The sequence below is a fragment of the Pristiophorus japonicus genome, assembly GCF_044704955.1.
Source record: "Pristiophorus japonicus isolate sPriJap1 chromosome 24 unlocalized genomic scaffold, sPriJap1.hap1 SUPER_24_unloc_2, whole genome shotgun sequence".
Taxonomy (NCBI): domain Eukaryota; kingdom Metazoa; phylum Chordata; class Chondrichthyes; family Pristiophoridae; genus Pristiophorus; species Pristiophorus japonicus.
This window is the reverse complement of record NW_027250649.1, coordinates 446327-463587: the sequence shown is the minus strand read 5'-3', so window position 1 is coordinate 463587 and position 17261 is coordinate 446327. Positions and strand designations below refer to the sequence as shown.

Genomic DNA, 17261 nt, shown 5'->3' with positions numbered 1-17261 from the left:
TGTAAGGAGCTGTGGTCCCAGCACTGAGCCCTGCGGCACTCCACTAGTTACTGCCTCATTTATTTTATTCTCACTCTCCCCACATCATATTTCTCACCATCTCTCCTGAAGGTGATGGTAAGTGCCCAGCTTACGGTTTACATCCCACACAATTCTAACAGAAGAGCCCCAGAGCTGGACCCCCTTCTACAGTCCCAGAGTTAGAATCCCCATGTACAGTCCCTGGGTTAGAATCCCCATGTATAGTCCCAGGGTTAGAATCCCCATGTACAGTCGCTGGGTTAGAATCCCCATGTACAATCCCAGGGTTGGAATCCCCATGTACAGTCCCAGGGTTAGAATCCCCATGTACAGTCCCAGGGTTAGAATCCCCATGTACAGTCCCAGGGTTAAAATCCCCATGTACAGTCCCAGGTTTGGAACCCGGTGCACGGAAGTGGAATTTCAGCCTCGGTGTTACAAGTTTCATCGGTTAAAGGCTGGAGTGAAGAATAATTCACTGATGGGCCCTTTTAAATTTGTGTAGTCGGGTATTCAACTTCCTCGTAACACTAATCCTGCATATAAAGGAGGGGAGAGCTGTGTATAAAGCGGAAAAATCTGTTAGAAATTTCCAATTGATAGTTTTTGACCAATATTGACTCCCACATGGTGCAGGAATTCTGTAACAAGGAAGAAACTGGGCGAGATTTGAAAAATGTCAACAAAGGATTCGAGGGACTCTTACATTTGGGATCTTTATTTTGTTTACTCAAGGATTTTGATAACAGACTTCCTCCTGTTAATATAGAGCTGTATTATTGGGCCATGATCTGTTTACATGTTCATCTTCTGTTAAATAAATTTGCTGAGTGAATTTAAATTTAAAATCAGGTTTGCAGGCATGATGCTCTATTCACACATTGACAGTCAGGGATGCTGTGGGGTATTCGCTGAGCCCCTAACTGAAAGTAATTAATACACTGAGTTTTGGGTGAGAAACATAGAAAATAGGTGCAGGAGCAGGCCATCCAGCCCTTCTAGCCTCATTCAATGAGTTCATGGCTGAACACGAAACTTCAGTACCCCCTTCCTGCTTTCTCGCCATACCCCTTGATCCCCCGAGTAGTAAGGACTTCATCTAACTCCCTTTTGAATATATTTAGTGAATTGGCCCCAACCACTTTCTGTGGCAGAGAATTCCACAGGTTCACCACTCTCTGGGTGAAGAAGTCTCTCCTCATCTCGGTCCTAAATGGCTTACCCCTTATCCTTAGACTGTGACCCCTGGTTCTGGACTTCCCCAACATTGGGAACATTCTTCCTGCATCTAACCTGTCGAAACCCGTCAGGATTTTAAACATTTCTATGAGGTCCCCTCTCATTCTTCTGAACTCCAGTGAATACAAGCCCAGTTGATCCATCTTTCTTGATCGGTCGGTCCCACCATCCCAGGAATCAGTCTGGTGAATCTTCGCTGCACTCCCTCAATAGCAAGAATGTCCTTCCTCAAGTTAGGAGACCAAAATTGTACACAATACTCCAGGTGTGGCCTCACCAAGGCCCTGTACAACTGTAGCAACACCTCCCTGCCCCTGTACTCAAATCCCCTCGCTATGAAGGTCAACATGCCATTTGCTTTCTTAACCGCCTGCTGTACCTGCATGCCAATCTTCAATGACTGATGTACCATGACACCCAGGTCTCGTTGCACCTTCCCTTTTCCTAATCTGTTACCATTCAGATAATAGTCTGTCTCTCTGTTTTTACCAGCAAAGTGGATAACCTCACATTTATCCACATTATACTTCATCTGCCATGCATTTGCCCACTCACCTAACCTATCCAAGTCACTCTGCAGCCTCATAGCATCCTCCTCGCAGCTCACACTGCCACCCAACTTAGTGTCATCCGCAAATTTGGAGATACTACATTTAATCCCCTCGTCTAAATCATTAATGTACAATGTAAACAGCTGGGGCCCCAGCACAGAACCTTGCGGTACCCCACTAGTCACTGCCTGCCATTCTGAAAAGTACCCATTCACTCCTACTCTTTGCTTCCTGTCTGACAACCAGTTCTCAATCTACGTCAGCACACTACCCCCAATCCCATGTGCTTTAACTTTGCACATTAATCTCTTGTGTGGGACCTTGTCGAAAGCCTTCTGAAAGTCCAAATATACCACATCAACTGGTTCTCCTTTGTCCACTTTACTGGAAACATCCTCAAAAAATTCCAGAAGATTTGTCAAACATGATTTCCCCTTCACAAATCCATGCTGACTTGGACCTATCATGTCACCATTTTCCAAATGCGCTGCTATGACATCCTTAATAATTGATTCCATCATTTTACCCACTGCTGAGGTCAGGCTGACCGGTCTATAATTCGCTGTTTTCTCTCTCCATCCTTTTTTAAAAAGTGGGGTTACATTGGCTACCCTCCACTCGATAGGAACTGATCCAGAGTCAATGGAATGTTGGAAAATGACTGTCAATGCATCCGCTATTTCCAAGGCCACCTCCTTAAGTACTCTGGGATGCAGTCCATCAGGCCCTGGGGATTTATCGGCCTTCAATCCCATCAATTTCCCCAACACAATTTCCCGACTAATAAAGATTTCCCTCAGTTCCTCCTCCCTACTAGACCCTCTGACCCCTTTTATATCCGGAAGGTTGTTTGTGTCCTCCTTAGTGAATACTGAACCAAAGTACTTGTTCAATTGGTCTGCCATTTCTTTGTTCCCCGTTATGACTTCCCCTGATTCTGACTGCAGGGGACCTACGTTTGTCTTTACTAACTTTTTTCTCTTTACATACCTATGGAAACTTTTGCAATCCGCCTTAATGTTCCCTGCAAGCTTCTTCTCGTACTCCATTTTCCCTGCCCTAATCAAACCCTTTGTCCTCCTCTGCTGAGTTCTAAATTTCTCCCAGTCCCCAGGTTCGCTGCTATTTCTGGCCAATTTGTATGCCACTTCCTTGGCTTTAATACTATCCCTGATTTGCCTATATAGCCACAGTTGAGCCACCTTCCCATTTTTATTTTTACGCCAGACTGGAATGTACAATTGTTGTAATTCATCCATGCGGTCTCGAAATGTCTGCTATTGCCCATCCACAGTCAACCCCTTAAGTATCATTCGCCAATCTATCCTAGCCAATTCACGCCTCATACCTTCAAAGTTACCCTTCTTTATGTTCTGGACCATGGTCTCTGAATTAACTGTATCATTCTCCATCCTAATGCAGAATTCCACCATATTATGGTCACTCTTCCCCAAGGGGCCTCGCACAATGAGATTGCTAATTAGTCCTCTCTCATTACACAACACCCAGTCTAAGATGGCCTCCCCCCCTAGTTGGTTCCTCGACATATTGGTCTAGAAAACCATCCCTTCTGCACTCCAGGAAATCCTCCTCCACCGTATTGCTTCCAGTTTGGCTCGCGCAATCTAGGTGCATATTAAAGTCACCCATTATAACTGCTGCACCTTTATTGCATGCACCCCTAATTTCCTGTTTGATGCCCTCCCCAACATCACTACTACTGTTTGGAGGTCTGTACACAACTCCCACTAACGTTTTTTGCCCTTTGGTGTTCTGCAGCTCTACCCATATAGATTCCACATCATCCAAGCTATTGTCTTTCCTAACTATTGCATTAATCTCCTCTTTAACCAGCAATGCTACCCCACCTCCTTTTCCTTTTATTCTATCCTTCCTGAGTGTTGAAGACCCCTGGATGTTGAGTTCCCAGCCCTGATCATCCTGGAGCCATGACTCCGTAATCCCAATCACATCATATTTGTTAACATCTATTTGCACAGTTAATTCATCCACCTTATTGCGGATACTCCTTGCATTAAGACACAAAGCCTTCAGGCTTGTTTTTTTAACACCCTTTGTCCTTTTAGAATTCTGCCGCACAGTGGCCCTTCCTGTTCCCCGCCCCGGGCCTCTCCGCCCCCCACCCCCCCCCCCCCCATCTCCCCTCAGTCTCCTGCCTCTGTCTCCCTGCATTGGTTCCCATCCCCCTGCCATATTAGTTTAACTCCTCCCCAACAGCACTAGCGAACACTCCCCCTAGGACATTGGTTCCGATCCTGCCAAGGTACAGACCGTCCGGTTTGTACTGGTCCTACCTCCCCCAGAACCGGTTCCAATGCCCCAGGAATTTGAATCCCTCCCTGCTGCACCACTGCTCAAGCCACGTATTCATCTGCGCTATCCTGCGATTCCTACTCTGACTAGGGTTAAATGATCCTGGGCATGTAAAGGAACATTGTCCAGAAACTAGAATTGTCGGTTCTGAATTTCTATTCTGTACTTACAGTAAACTCCTTTTACAGGGTATTCGAAGGGGAGGATTTACAGACGGGAATCTCAAACCAAACAACATCAAGATCTGACAGAGTCACTTGATTCATCAGAACCTGAATATCATCGGCCTTTGACTGTGGAAGGAGAAATGTCTATCTGTTCCGTCTGTGGGAACAGATTTCAAACATCAGTGTGACTGGAAAAGCACCGAGACACATACACCCGAGTGAGAGTGTTCCAGTGCACTAACTGTGGAAAGAGATTTAACCAGTTACACAGCCTGAAAAAACATTGCACCATTCACAGCGGGGAGAAACCGTACACGTGTTGTGTGTGTGAACGAGCCTTCAATTGATTGTCCAACCTGGAGAGACACAAGGATACCGGCAGCACGGAGAAACCGTGGAAATGTGAGGACTGTGGGAAGGGATTCAGATTCCCATCCCGGCTGGAAACTCATCGGCGCAGTCACACTGGGGAGAGGCCGTTCATCTGCTCCATGTGTGGGAAGGGTTTCCCTGATTCATCCAACCTGCTGACACACAAACGAACTCACACTGGGGAGAGGCCATTCATCTGCTCGAAGTGTGGGAAGGGATTCACTCGGTCATCCGGCCTCCTGAAACACCAGCGAGTTCACACTGGGAAGAGGCCGTTCATCTGCTCCGTGTGCAGGAAGGGTTTCAGTGATTCATCCTGCCTGCTGACGCACCAACAAACTCACACTGGGGAGAAGCCGTTCATCTGCGCCGTGTGTGGCAAAGGATTCACTCAGAGATCCACCCTGCTGATACATCAGCGAGTTCACACCGGGGAGAGGCCGTTCATCTGCTCCAAATGTGAGAAGGGATTCACTCAGTCATCCGGCCTCCTGAAACACCAGCGAGTTCACACTGGGGAGAGGCCGTTCACCTGCTCCGTGTGTGGGAAGGGATTCACTCAGAGATCCACCCTGCTGAAACATCAGCGAGTTCACAATTGACGGCAGGGGCTGGATTCTGCTGTTAATCACAACTGGGACTGAACCATGTTCATTCTGGCAGTTGGAGTTTATTTCTGCTGAGGTTAATAACCCTGTAACTGGGCTATAGTTTGATATTCTGTAAGTGTCAAATAAATCAGCTTTCTTTTAAACACCGTGTGCCTAGTCCTTGATATCTCAATGATAAGACGAGCTGATTGAGGAATTGTTATGAACTGGGTGGAATTTATTTAGAATGGAGTTCCCACAACTTTTTAAAAAATGGATCTACACGATGTCCAAGTCTGACATTCGATTTCACCCGATGGGAAATATTCTGATAATCTGTTACTGTCATGGGACAAAGCAGCATTGTTACTTTAACATCAGTTTAATCAAACTCAATGGGCAATCCGATCTCCAAAGGGAAATGACTCCTTAAAGCTGACGATGTCGGCAGTTCTGTAGCTCATTTCTCACTGTGTTTGTTCTTTATTTGTTCATTCTCGGGATGTGGGCGAACCAGCCTGCATTTATTGACCATCCTTAATTGCCCCTTTAGAAGGTGATGGTTAGCTGCTGCCTTCTTGAACCGAGCACAGGGGTGATGGGCGAATTAGGTTATCACAATAGGCCCTGACTTTCACACACTATCGGTGAGACCCAATCTTTGTTTTGTTGCACTAGATACTGCCTGTGTGATCATCACACTAGATCCACAGTGTGTTCAGCATTACACTAGAGTCTGCCTCTGTTATTATTGGATCAAACACTGTCTTGTTACTCTCACAGTGGGCCATGCATTTGCTGTTATTACTCTGGACCCTGTCTCCACTCTTACTGTATGAGACCCTGTCTCTGGAACTGTTACACTAGACCTGGCCTCTGCTATTATGTTTATATTTCTGTTTCCATTACACTGGACCCTGTCTCTGTTTATATTACACGAGACCCTGTCCCTGTTTATATTAAACCAGACCGTGTCTCTGTTTATATTGCACTGAACCCTGTCTCTGTTTATATTACACTCGGCCCTGTCTCTGTTTATATTACACTGGACCCTGTCCCTGTTTATATTACACTGGATCCTGTCCCTGTTTATAGTACACTGGACCATGTCTCTGTTTATATTGCACTAGACCCTGTCTCTGTTTATATTACACTCGACCCTGTCTCTGTTTATATTACACTGGACCCTGTCTCTGTTTATATTACACTGGACCCTGTATCTGTTTATATTACACTGGACCATGTCTCTGTTTATATTACACTGGGCCCTGTCTCTGTTTATATTTCACTCGACCCTGTCTCTGTTTATATTACACTGGACCCTGCCCTGTCTCTGTTTATATTACACTGGACCCTGTCTCTGTTTATATTACACTCGACCCTGTCTCTGTTTATATTACACTCGACCCTGTCTCTGTTTATATTACACTGGACCCTGTCTCTGTTTATATTACACTGGACCCTGTCTCTGTCTATATTACACTGGACCCTGTCCCTGTTTATATTACACGAGACCCTGTCTCTGTTTATATTACACTAGACACTGTCTCTGTTTACATTATACTAGACCCTGTCTCTGTTTACATTACACTAGACCCTGTCTCTGTTTATATTACACTAGACCCTGTCTCTGTTTATATTACACGAGACCCTGTCTCTGTTTATATTACACTAGGCCCTGTCCCTGTTTGTATTACACTAGACCCTGTCCCTGTTTATATTACACGAGACCCTGTCTCTGTTTATATTACATTAGACCCTATCTCTGTTTATATTACACTAGACCCTGTCTCTGTTTATATTACACTGGACCCTGTCTCTGTCTATATTACACTGGACCCTGTCTCTGTTTATATTACACTAGACCCTGTCTCTGTCTATATTACACTGGACCCTGTCTGTTTATATTACACTGGACCCTGTCTCTGTCTATATTACACTGGACCCTGTCTCTGTCTATATTACACTAGACCCTGTCTCTGTCTATATTACACTAGACCCTGTCACTGTTTACATTACACTAGACCCTGTCGCTGTTTACATTACACTAGACCCTGTCTCTGTTTATATTACACTAGACCCTGTCTCTGTTTGTATTACACTAGACCCTGTCCCTGTTTATATTACACGAGACCCTGTCTCTGTTTATATTACACGAGACCCTGTCTCTGTTTATATTACACTACACCCTGTCTGTTTATATTACACTGGACCCTGTCCCTGTTTATATTACACTAGACCCTGTCTCTGTTTATATTACACTGGACCCTGTCTCTGTTTATATTACACTGGACCCTGTCTCTGTTTATATTACACTGGACCCTGTCTCTGTCTATATTACACTGGACCCTGTATCTGTCTATATTACACTGGACCCTGTCTCTGTCTATATTACACTGGACCCTGTCTCTGTCTATATTACACTGGACCCTGTCTCTGTTTATATTACACTGGACCCTGTATCTTTTTATATTACACTGGACCCTGTCTCTGTTTATATTACACTGGACCCTGTATCTGTTTATATTACACAAGACCCTGTCTCTGTTTATATTACACTGGACCCTGTCTCTGTTTATATTACACTGGACCCAGCCTTTGTTATTACTGCACTCGACGATGCCAACAAATATTGGAAGTGGTTGGGGAGGAAACAGAAACTGTGCAAATTTCACTGGAGAGTTGCAAGTGTTTGATTCCTTTGCAAATGGAGGACATAATAAATCAGAAAATTACAGATTTATTAACCACAGCAGGTGTAGGTACAGTTTCATTTTTACCATCACCAATGATCCACACCGGAGGTAAATATCAGGAGCTTCTGTGTGATGGTGATGTGATCACTGGACAATAAATCTCAGAGACCGGTGCGGGGCTGCTCATTATCCTCGGTGTAATTTAATCCCCCTTCCCACTGAATACTGGAAACAGTTTCATTTTTACCTGAGGTAGCTCAGGGTCAGACACTGAACACACTGCACCCCACAGGGACATCACACACTGCCCCCTCTCTGGGACAGCTCAGGGTCAGACACTGAATGTACTGCACCCCAGAGAAACATCACACACTGCCCCCTCCCTGGGGCAGCTCAGCGTCAGACACTGCTCCCCACAGGGACATCACACACTGCCCCTTCCCTGAGGTAGCTCACGGTCAGACACTGAACATACTGCACCCCACAGGGGCATCACACACTGCCCCCTCCCTGAGGTAGCTCACGGTCAGACACTGAACATACTGCACCCCACAGGGGCATCACACACTGCCCCCTCTCTGGGGTAGCTCAGTGTCAGACACTGAACATACTGCACCCCACAGGGACATCACACACTGACTAATATCTGATGAGTCTCTGAATTAAGGGGTAATATCACAGGCAGCATTTCTTAAAGGGACACTACAGCCATGAGAACAAAATCATATATATATCCAAAATATTAAACTCTAGCCCAGTTATAGGGGTTATTAATATAAGCAGAAACAAACCTGAACTCTCAGAATGAACATGGTTCAGTCCTGGATCTGACCAAGAGCAGTATCCAACCCCTGAAGTCTCATGTGATCTTGCTGGTGTCTCAGCAGGTGGGATGACTGAGTGAATCCCTTCCCACACTCAATGCAGGTGAACGGCCACGCCCCAGTGTGAACTCGCTGGTGTCTCAGCAGGTTGAATAACTGAGTGAATCCCTTCCCACACTTGGAGCAGGTGAACGGCCTCGCCCCAGTTTGACTGCACTTGTGTCTCCCCAGTTTGGGACGATCGACTGAAGCTTTATCCACAGACAGAGCACATGTATGGTGTCTCTCCGCTGTGAATGGTGCTTTTTGGTTCCACGTTCAGAGGTCGATAATATTCTGGTCCTGATGAATCGTGTGACTCCATCAGATCTGCAAATCCTCTGCTTTTAACACCCTGTAAAATGAATTTCAAACAGGAAAAAGGGTGTGCGTAAGAGAACCCACAACATTTCTGGTTCATTAATGTCCTACAAGGAAGGGAACCGACCTCCCCTGACAGTCCCACATCGGAAATTGTTGGTCCTACTGGGCTCAGAAGTACTCGGGGTGAAAGCCAGCAGTTTCTTCTCCATCCCCACTGCAGCTCAAACTGATGCAACAAACAGACCTACACAGAAGGCCCGGGACCGACTATCGCAAGGTAAGACCTCACAGGGTTGGGGGTAATATATTAGCATATATTTAGAGGATTGGCTAACTAACAGAAAACAGAGAGTTGGGAAAAATGAGTCATTTTCAGGTTGGCAAACTGTAACTAGTGGGATGCCACAGGGATCAGTGCTGGGGCCTCAACTATTTACAATCTGTATTAATGACTTGGATGAAGGGACCGAGTGTAATGTAGCCAAATATGCTGATGATACAAAGATGGATGGGAAAGCAAGTTGTGTGGAGGATGAAAAGAATCTGTAAAGCAATATAGATAGGCTTAGTGTGTGAGCAAAAATTTGGTAGATGGAGTATAATGTGTGAAAATGTGAGATTATCCACTTTGGTCGGAAAAATAAAAAAGCAAATTATTATTTAAATGGAGAGAGATTGCAAAATGCTGCAGTACAGAAGGATCTGGGGATTCTTGTACATAACACACAAAAGGTTAGTATGCAGATACAGCAAGCAATTCAGAAGGCAAATGGAATGCTGGCCTTTATTGCAAGGTGGGTAGAATATAAAAGCAGAGAAGTCCTGCTACAACTGTACAGGGTATTGGTGAGGCTGCACCTGCAGTACTACGTACAGTTTTGGAATCCTTATTTAAGGAGGGATATACTTACTTTGGAGGCAGTTGAGAGAAGGTTCACTTGGTTGATTGCTGAGATGAAGGAGTTGACTTATGCAGAAAGGTTGAGCAGGTTTGGCCTGTACACAATTGAGTTTCGAAGAATGAGAGGTGATCTTATTGAAACGTATAAGATTCTGAGGCTGCTTGACAGGATAGAAAGGGAGACTGGGGCAGAGATAGACCGGGGTGGGGGGGAGACCGGGACGGGGGGGTGGGAGACCAGGAGGGTGGGGAGGTGGGGTGAGAGACCGGGGGTGGGGAGACTGGGAGATGGGGGGGCAAGGAGAGACCGGCGGGTGGGGGGGACGTGAGGGGGTGAGGGTGTCCGGGGGAAGGAGCGGGACTGTGGGGTGGGGGGAGACCAGGGGTGGGAGGTGGAAGAGACCGGGGGGAGGGGGAAGAGACCGGGGGGGGTGGTGACGGGCCGGAGTGGACCAGGAGGTGGGGACCAGGAGAGAGAGAGACTGGGGGAAGGGGGGGCTGGGGAGAGACCGGGGGAAGGGGCAGTGAGACCGGGAGAAGGGCGGGGAGGGGAGACTGGGGGAAGGGATAAATGGGTCATTTTCCAGGTGGCAAACAGTAACTCGTGGGGTGCTGCATGGATTGGTTCTGGGGCCTTAACTATTTACAATCTATATTAATGATTTGGATGAAGGGACCGAGTGTAATGTAGCCAAATTTGCTGATGATACGAAGATGGGTGGGAAAGCAAATTGTGCGGAGGACACAAAACATCTACATTGGGATATAGACAGGCTAAGTGAGTGGACAAAAATTTTGCAGATGACATATAAAGTGGGAAAATGTGAGGTTATCCACTTTGGCAGAAAAAATACAAAAGCAAATTATAATTTAAGTGGAAAACAATTGCAAAGTGCTGCAGTACGGAGGGACCTGGAGGTTCTTGTGCATGAAACACAAAGTTAGTATTCATATACATCAAATAATCCAGAAGGCAAATTGAATATTGGCTTTTATTGCAAGGGGGATAGAGTTTAAAAGCAGAGAAGTCCTGCTACAACTGTACAGGGTATTGGTGAGGCCACGCCTAGATTACTGCGTGCAGTTTGATCTCCGTATTTAAGGAAGGATATACTTGCATTGGAGGCTGTTCAGTGAAGGTTCACTCGGTTGATTCCGGAGATGAGGGGGTTGATTTATGAAGATAGGTTGAGTAGGTTGGGCCTATACACATTGGCATTCAGAAGAATGAGTGATGATTTATTGAAACTTATAAAATAATGAGGGGCTCGACAAGGTGGATGCAGAGAGGATATTTCCACTCGTTGGGGAAACTAAAACTAGGGGACATTGTCTCAGAATAAGGGGCCCTGAGATGAGGAGGAATTTCTTCTCTCAGAGGGTTGTTAATGTCTGGAATTCTCTGCCACAGAGAGGTGTGGAGACTGGGTCATTGAATATATTTAAGGCAGAGATAGACATATTTTTAAGTCACAAGGGAATAAATGGTTACGGGGAATGGGCAGGTACGTGGAGCTAAGTCCTTGGTCAGTTCAGCCCTGATATTATTAAATGCTGGAGCAAGCTCGAGGGACCAGGTGGCCTACACTGGCTCCTATTGCTTATGTTCTAATGTTCTTATATACTCAGCAATTTATTGGGAAGTCGAACCAGGAGTTGGGTCTCATTAACAAGATGAGCTCGGCGATGGCATTACTGGAAATAGTGGAATATTGGGTGTTGAGGTGAATATCGTCACTTTTTAATTAGAAACGGAGAATAGGGGAGGTAAGGGTAACATGATGAGTGTTTAATTAGAATCAAAGGACAGGGAAATTAAGGGGAACACTGGACCTTTTTAATTAGAATATGAAAAACGAGGAAGAAAGGAGCATACTGTAACTTTTTAAATGAGAAATAGAGGAGAGGAAAATTTATGGGAACACAGTGACTGTTTCATTAGAATCAGAGGACAGGGAAGGTAAGGGGAGCAAAGTGAGTGTTTAAATAGAAATAGAGAGTGGGGGCAGTAGGGGAACAAAGTGGCTGTTTAATTTGAGCCAGAGGTTGGGAGCGATAAGGGGAACACAGTGACTATTTAAATAGAAATAGAGAATGGGGAAAGTTAGTGGAACGCAGTAAATGTTTAAGTAGAAACTGTTATGTATTGATGTGTGTATCGTCCTGGTACCTTAAATGTATAATAAGCACAATGGTACACCACAGAGGGCGCTATGATGGGAGACCTGAAAGTACCTGCAACAGGTGCTATATAAGGCTGACCACCACACCTGAGAGTCACTCTGGAGCTGTTCCATAAAGGACCAAGGTCACAGCAGTTAGATTTACACCAGACCATGCGGAGTCAGTAATTTATGTGCTACATACATCACATTGGCGACAAGGAAGCGGACGAACTCCACGCAACCATGGCTACACTGGGCTCGCTAAAGAATTTTACCGTGGGCAATGATTGGGAGGCCTTTACGGAAAGGCTCGAGTACTACTTCACAGCAAACGATCTGACGGAGGACATGAACGCACTGAGAGAGAAGCGTAAGGCGATATTGTTCTCCAGTTGTGGCGATGAGGTTTATTGTCTCGTCAGGGATTTGCTGGCACCCGCGAGCACCAGGGACAAGTCATACGAGGAGCTGACTGAACTAATTCGTGACCAGTTGAAACCGAAGGAGAGCATCCTCACAGCCAGATAGAAACTTTACCATCACTGCAGACCCGAGGGCCAGGATGTCACCAAATATGCTGCGGACCTCAGGAGACTCGCGGTGCCGTGTGATTTTGGCGCACACCTTGACGAGTTGTTGCGGGACATTTTTGTTATGGGGATTGGCCATGTGGGCCTCCTTCACAAGCTGCTAGCCACGGAACCCACAGTCACCCTGACAAAGGCCATCATCATCAGCCGGGCATATATAACCTCGACGTGCAGCACCAAGCAAATGATCCACACACTCTCGAACCCGGCAGGCACTGTCCATAGGATAGCGCCCACCATGGACAAAACTGCAGAACATGGCTCTGCCCGGGGCAGATAGCACGGACCTCGGGGTCCTGGAGGTCAGAGTCCGTTGAGGGGGGCCAATCAAGCAGCACCATGCTGACGTTGTGGAGGAAGCCATGGGGCTCACAGGTGCAGGTTTGCGGAGTATACGTGCATTACCTGCCATGTTAAAGGCCACCTTCAGCGTATGTGTAAAAGAAATCAGACTCACCGTGTGGCTGAGGAGATGGGGGATGATCCACTGTTCAGCGAGGAGCAGGTAGAAGATGATAAGGTGTTTGGACTGTACATGTGTACCGACGATTCGCCCCCAGTGATAAGGGAAGTAAAAATCAACGGGGTCCCTGTGAGTATGGAGGTGGACACGGGCTCGGGTCCGTCGTTGATGAGTCGGAGAACTTTTGATAAACTGTGGATTAACCTAGCTGCACGACCCAAGCTGGTCCTGGTCACGGCGAAGCTGCATACCTACACCAGGGAACTAATACCTGTTCTCGGCAGAGCGATGGTGCAGGTGTCCCAAGGGGACGAGACGCACGCTTTAGCTCTGTGGGTCGTTGCAGGCTCCTCGGCCGGAGGTGGATGGGGACGGTCCGTGGGAGCTGGGAAGACTTCATTCCTCCACAGGCTGCTGCTCCCCGGGGTGCTGCCGTGCCCCGGGTCCCCAGAGAGCAGCGCCGACCGAGCTGGAGCTGCAGCCTCAATCCACCCACAGGCAAGCCCCAGGCCCGGGCCTCACACAGACCCTGAAGCCCCAACCCTCACAGGCAAGTCCCAGGCCAGGGCCTCACACAGAGACCCTGCAGCCCCAGGCCCCACAGGCAAGTCCCAGGCCCGGGCCTCACACAGAGACCCTGCAGCCCCAGGTCCCACAGGCAAGCCCCAGGCCCGGGCCTCACACAGAGACCCTGCAGCCCCAGGCCCCACAGGCAAGCCCCAGGCCCGGGCCTCACACAGAGACCCTGCAGCCCCAGGCCCCACAGGCAAGACCCAGGCCCGGGCCTCACACAGAGACCCTGCAGCCCCAGGCCCCACAGGCAAGACCCAGGCCCGGGCCTCACACAGAGACCCTGCAGCCCCAGGCCCCACAGGCAAGCCCCAGGCCCGGGCCTCACACAGAGACCCTGCAGCCCCAGGCCCCACAGGCAAGACCCAGGCCCGGGCCTCACACAGAGACCCTGCAGCCCCAGGCCCCACAGGCAAGCAGACCTGCAGAAAGGGGCCTAGTGGCCGGGAGGGGGTGAGCCGGCGGGGCGCTGCGGGCGGGGTATGAGAGATGCAGGATGGCCGGCGGATCGGAGGGGCCCACGCAGAGCGAGAGTTGGGAGGCCGCAGGTGAGGCGGCAGGTCAGGTGGCAGCGCAGGGGAGCGGAGGCTGCGGCGGCGGAGAGCAAGATGGCAGCGGCCTCGTGTCCAAAGCAGCAGAGCATCAAAGATGGCGGCGCCCAAGGAGCAGCCTTGTGGAATCCAAAGATGGCGCCTTAAAAAGGAAATGCACCCGGGAGTCTTAAAAGGGCCTTACCACATGGTGGTCCCCACAAAATGACTTTTGTAAGGCAAGAGCGAGTCTAACATGAGCTATGTTAATGTGAGTTGACGGATTTATAATAAGAATTAATATTTTAATGTTGAATAGTCACTGTGTTTGTGTAAAATAATCGATATGAAGTACAATTAATGATAAGAGCGAATAAGAAAATCAGGGATCCGATACCATGTCACTGCACCTCATTGAGAGGAGCTGGGATTTAATAACTACTTAATGTAACCGCTCAGTGTACCCGCAACCCGTTGACACAACATCTGTACCAGATAACATGTACCATACAAACGCACTATCTATGCATACCTGCCTTCCATTGGACAAACACAGCCGCGATCCCCGGCAACTGCTTTGGGACTGAGGGGGGGAAGTGAGATGTTATGTATTGATGTGTGTATCGTCCTGATACCTTAAATGTATAATAAGCACAATGGTACACCACAGAGGGTGCTGTGGTGGGAGACCTGAAAGTACCTACAAGAGGCAGTATAAAAGGCTGACCACCACACCTGAGAGTCACTCTGGAGCTGTTCAATAAAGGACCAAGGTCACAGCAGTTAGATCAACACCAGACCGTGTGGAGTCAGTGATTTGTGTGCTACATACATCACAGAAACAAAGAGGGGAATTTACGGGAATGCTGCAGCTGGTTTATTAGCAATAGGGGCATGGTGTGATAGATAAACCATTTATTTAGAAATAGAGGCCATGGTAAGATTTTAACTGTTTAATAATAAATAGAGGAAACGGGACGGTCAGGGTTACACATTAACTCATTCATTAGAAATAGAGAAAGTCAAGGCAACACGTCAACTGTTTAATTAGAAACAGGGGCGATGAAACATAGAAACATAGAAAACATAGAAAATAGGTGCAGGAGCAGGCCATTCAGCCCTTCTAGCCTGCACCGCCATTCAATGAGTTCATGGCTGAACATGAAACTTCAGTACCCCCTTCCTGCTTTCTCGCCATAACCCTTGATCCCCCGAGTAGTAAGGACTTCATCTAACTCCCTTTTGATGTCTGGGATGGAGTGTGACACGATAATCTAATGGTAAACTTTGATTTCTGTTTTACCGTTACATATTGGGTGATATGGTCAATTGCACCTCGGCTTCTCATGATGGCAGCTGTGTGCAGATGCATCATTGCCTGACTGAATTAAAATATCTGCCTGTTGCCAGTTAGCTTAAAGATTGTTGCACGTTCAATGAAAATGTACCGACAGCAAAAAGCTGCCCGCGACGCACGAGCACTTTCCCCAGGAGCTGGATGCCAGCTGTACTGGCAGAGCCTGGGATAAACGGGGGCCTGCAACCTTGTGGAGTTTGGCTTTTGGAGAATCTCAGGATCAAGTGGGACATTAAAGTGCGATGGGTAATGTGTCCACATAATCACAATTAATAAATGAATCCCATTGACATTTAAATTACTAAGGCTATTGTTAGACCAAGGTTTTAAATAAGGTTCTTCAATATTGAAGTGAGGTGGTATAGCTGTGTTGAGCACGCAGTACATGCAATAGTGCTTAAACACATACTTAAAATGTGCACATTGCATCCACATTTGATGCTGGTTGATTGATGACTCAAATGTGTCACCGTTCTGAGCTGAGTATCTTAGGCTTTTAAAATGTCTAATACTCATTAAAAACAGCTATTTTCTTTAAATTGCTCTCACTTCTCCACCACACAATTCTGCATTACATAATGATCGAATCGTTAAAATTCAACGCAAAATAGAGAATTAATTTGCATATCTGTTATTAATCAAAATAGTTTTCTTGCTAAACAAGGTGTTTTTCCCCATTGGCCTAACAAGTATTATAAGAACATAAGAATTGGGAGCAGAAGTAGGCCACAAAGCCCCTCGAGCCTGCTCCACTATTCAAAAATATCATGGCTGATCTGATCATGAACTCAGCTCCACTTGCCTGCCCACTCCCCATAACCCCTTATCCCCTTATCGTTTACGAAACTGTCTATTTCTGTATTAAATATATTTAATGGTCCAGCTTCCACAGCTCTCTGAGGCAGCGAATTCCACAGATTCACAGCCGTCTGAGAGAAGAAATTTCTCCTCATCTCAGTTCTAAATGGGCGGCCCCTTATTCTAAGACTATGCCCTCGAGTTCTAGTCTCCCCCACGAGTGGAAACATCCTCTCTGCATCCACCTTGTCAAGCCCCCTAATAATCTTATTCGTTTCGATAAGATCACCTCTCATTCTTCTGAATTGCAATGAGTAGTGGCCCAACCTACTCACCCTTTCCTCATAAGTCAACCCCCTCATCCCCGGGATCAACCTATTAATAGAAACATCGAAACATAGAAAATAGGTGCAGGAGTAGGCCATTCAGGCCTTCTAGCCTGCACCGCCATTCAACGAGTTCATGGCTGAACATGAAACTTCAGTACCCACTTCCTGCTTTCACGCCATACCCCTTGATCCCCCGAGTAGTAAGGACTTCATCTAACTCCCTTTTGAATATATTTAGTGAATTGGCCTCAACTACTTCCTGTGGTAGAGAATTCCACAGGTTCACCACTCTCTGGGTGAAGAAGTTTCTCCTTATCTCGGTCCTAAATGGCTTACCCCTTATCCTTAGACTGTGACCCCTGGTTCTGGACTTCCCCAACATTGGGAACATTCTTCCTGCA

The 17261-nt window shown here is 47.0% G+C and overlaps 1 protein-coding gene across 1 annotated transcript in view; it reads left to right on the top strand.

Moving 5' to 3' along the window:
- LOC139241220 (zinc finger protein 615-like) overlaps positions 1 to 5438 on the top strand; it is a 31184-nt gene extending 25746 nt beyond the window's left edge. The window contains exon 4 of the mRNA XM_070869881.1: positions 4660 to 5438. Coding sequence (XP_070725982.1) covers positions 4660 to 5286 — 627 coding nt within the window. The 3' untranslated portion in view covers positions 5287 to 5438. The remainder of the gene's footprint in view (positions 1 to 4659) is intronic.
- Positions 5439 to 17261: the final 11823 nt, after the last annotated feature.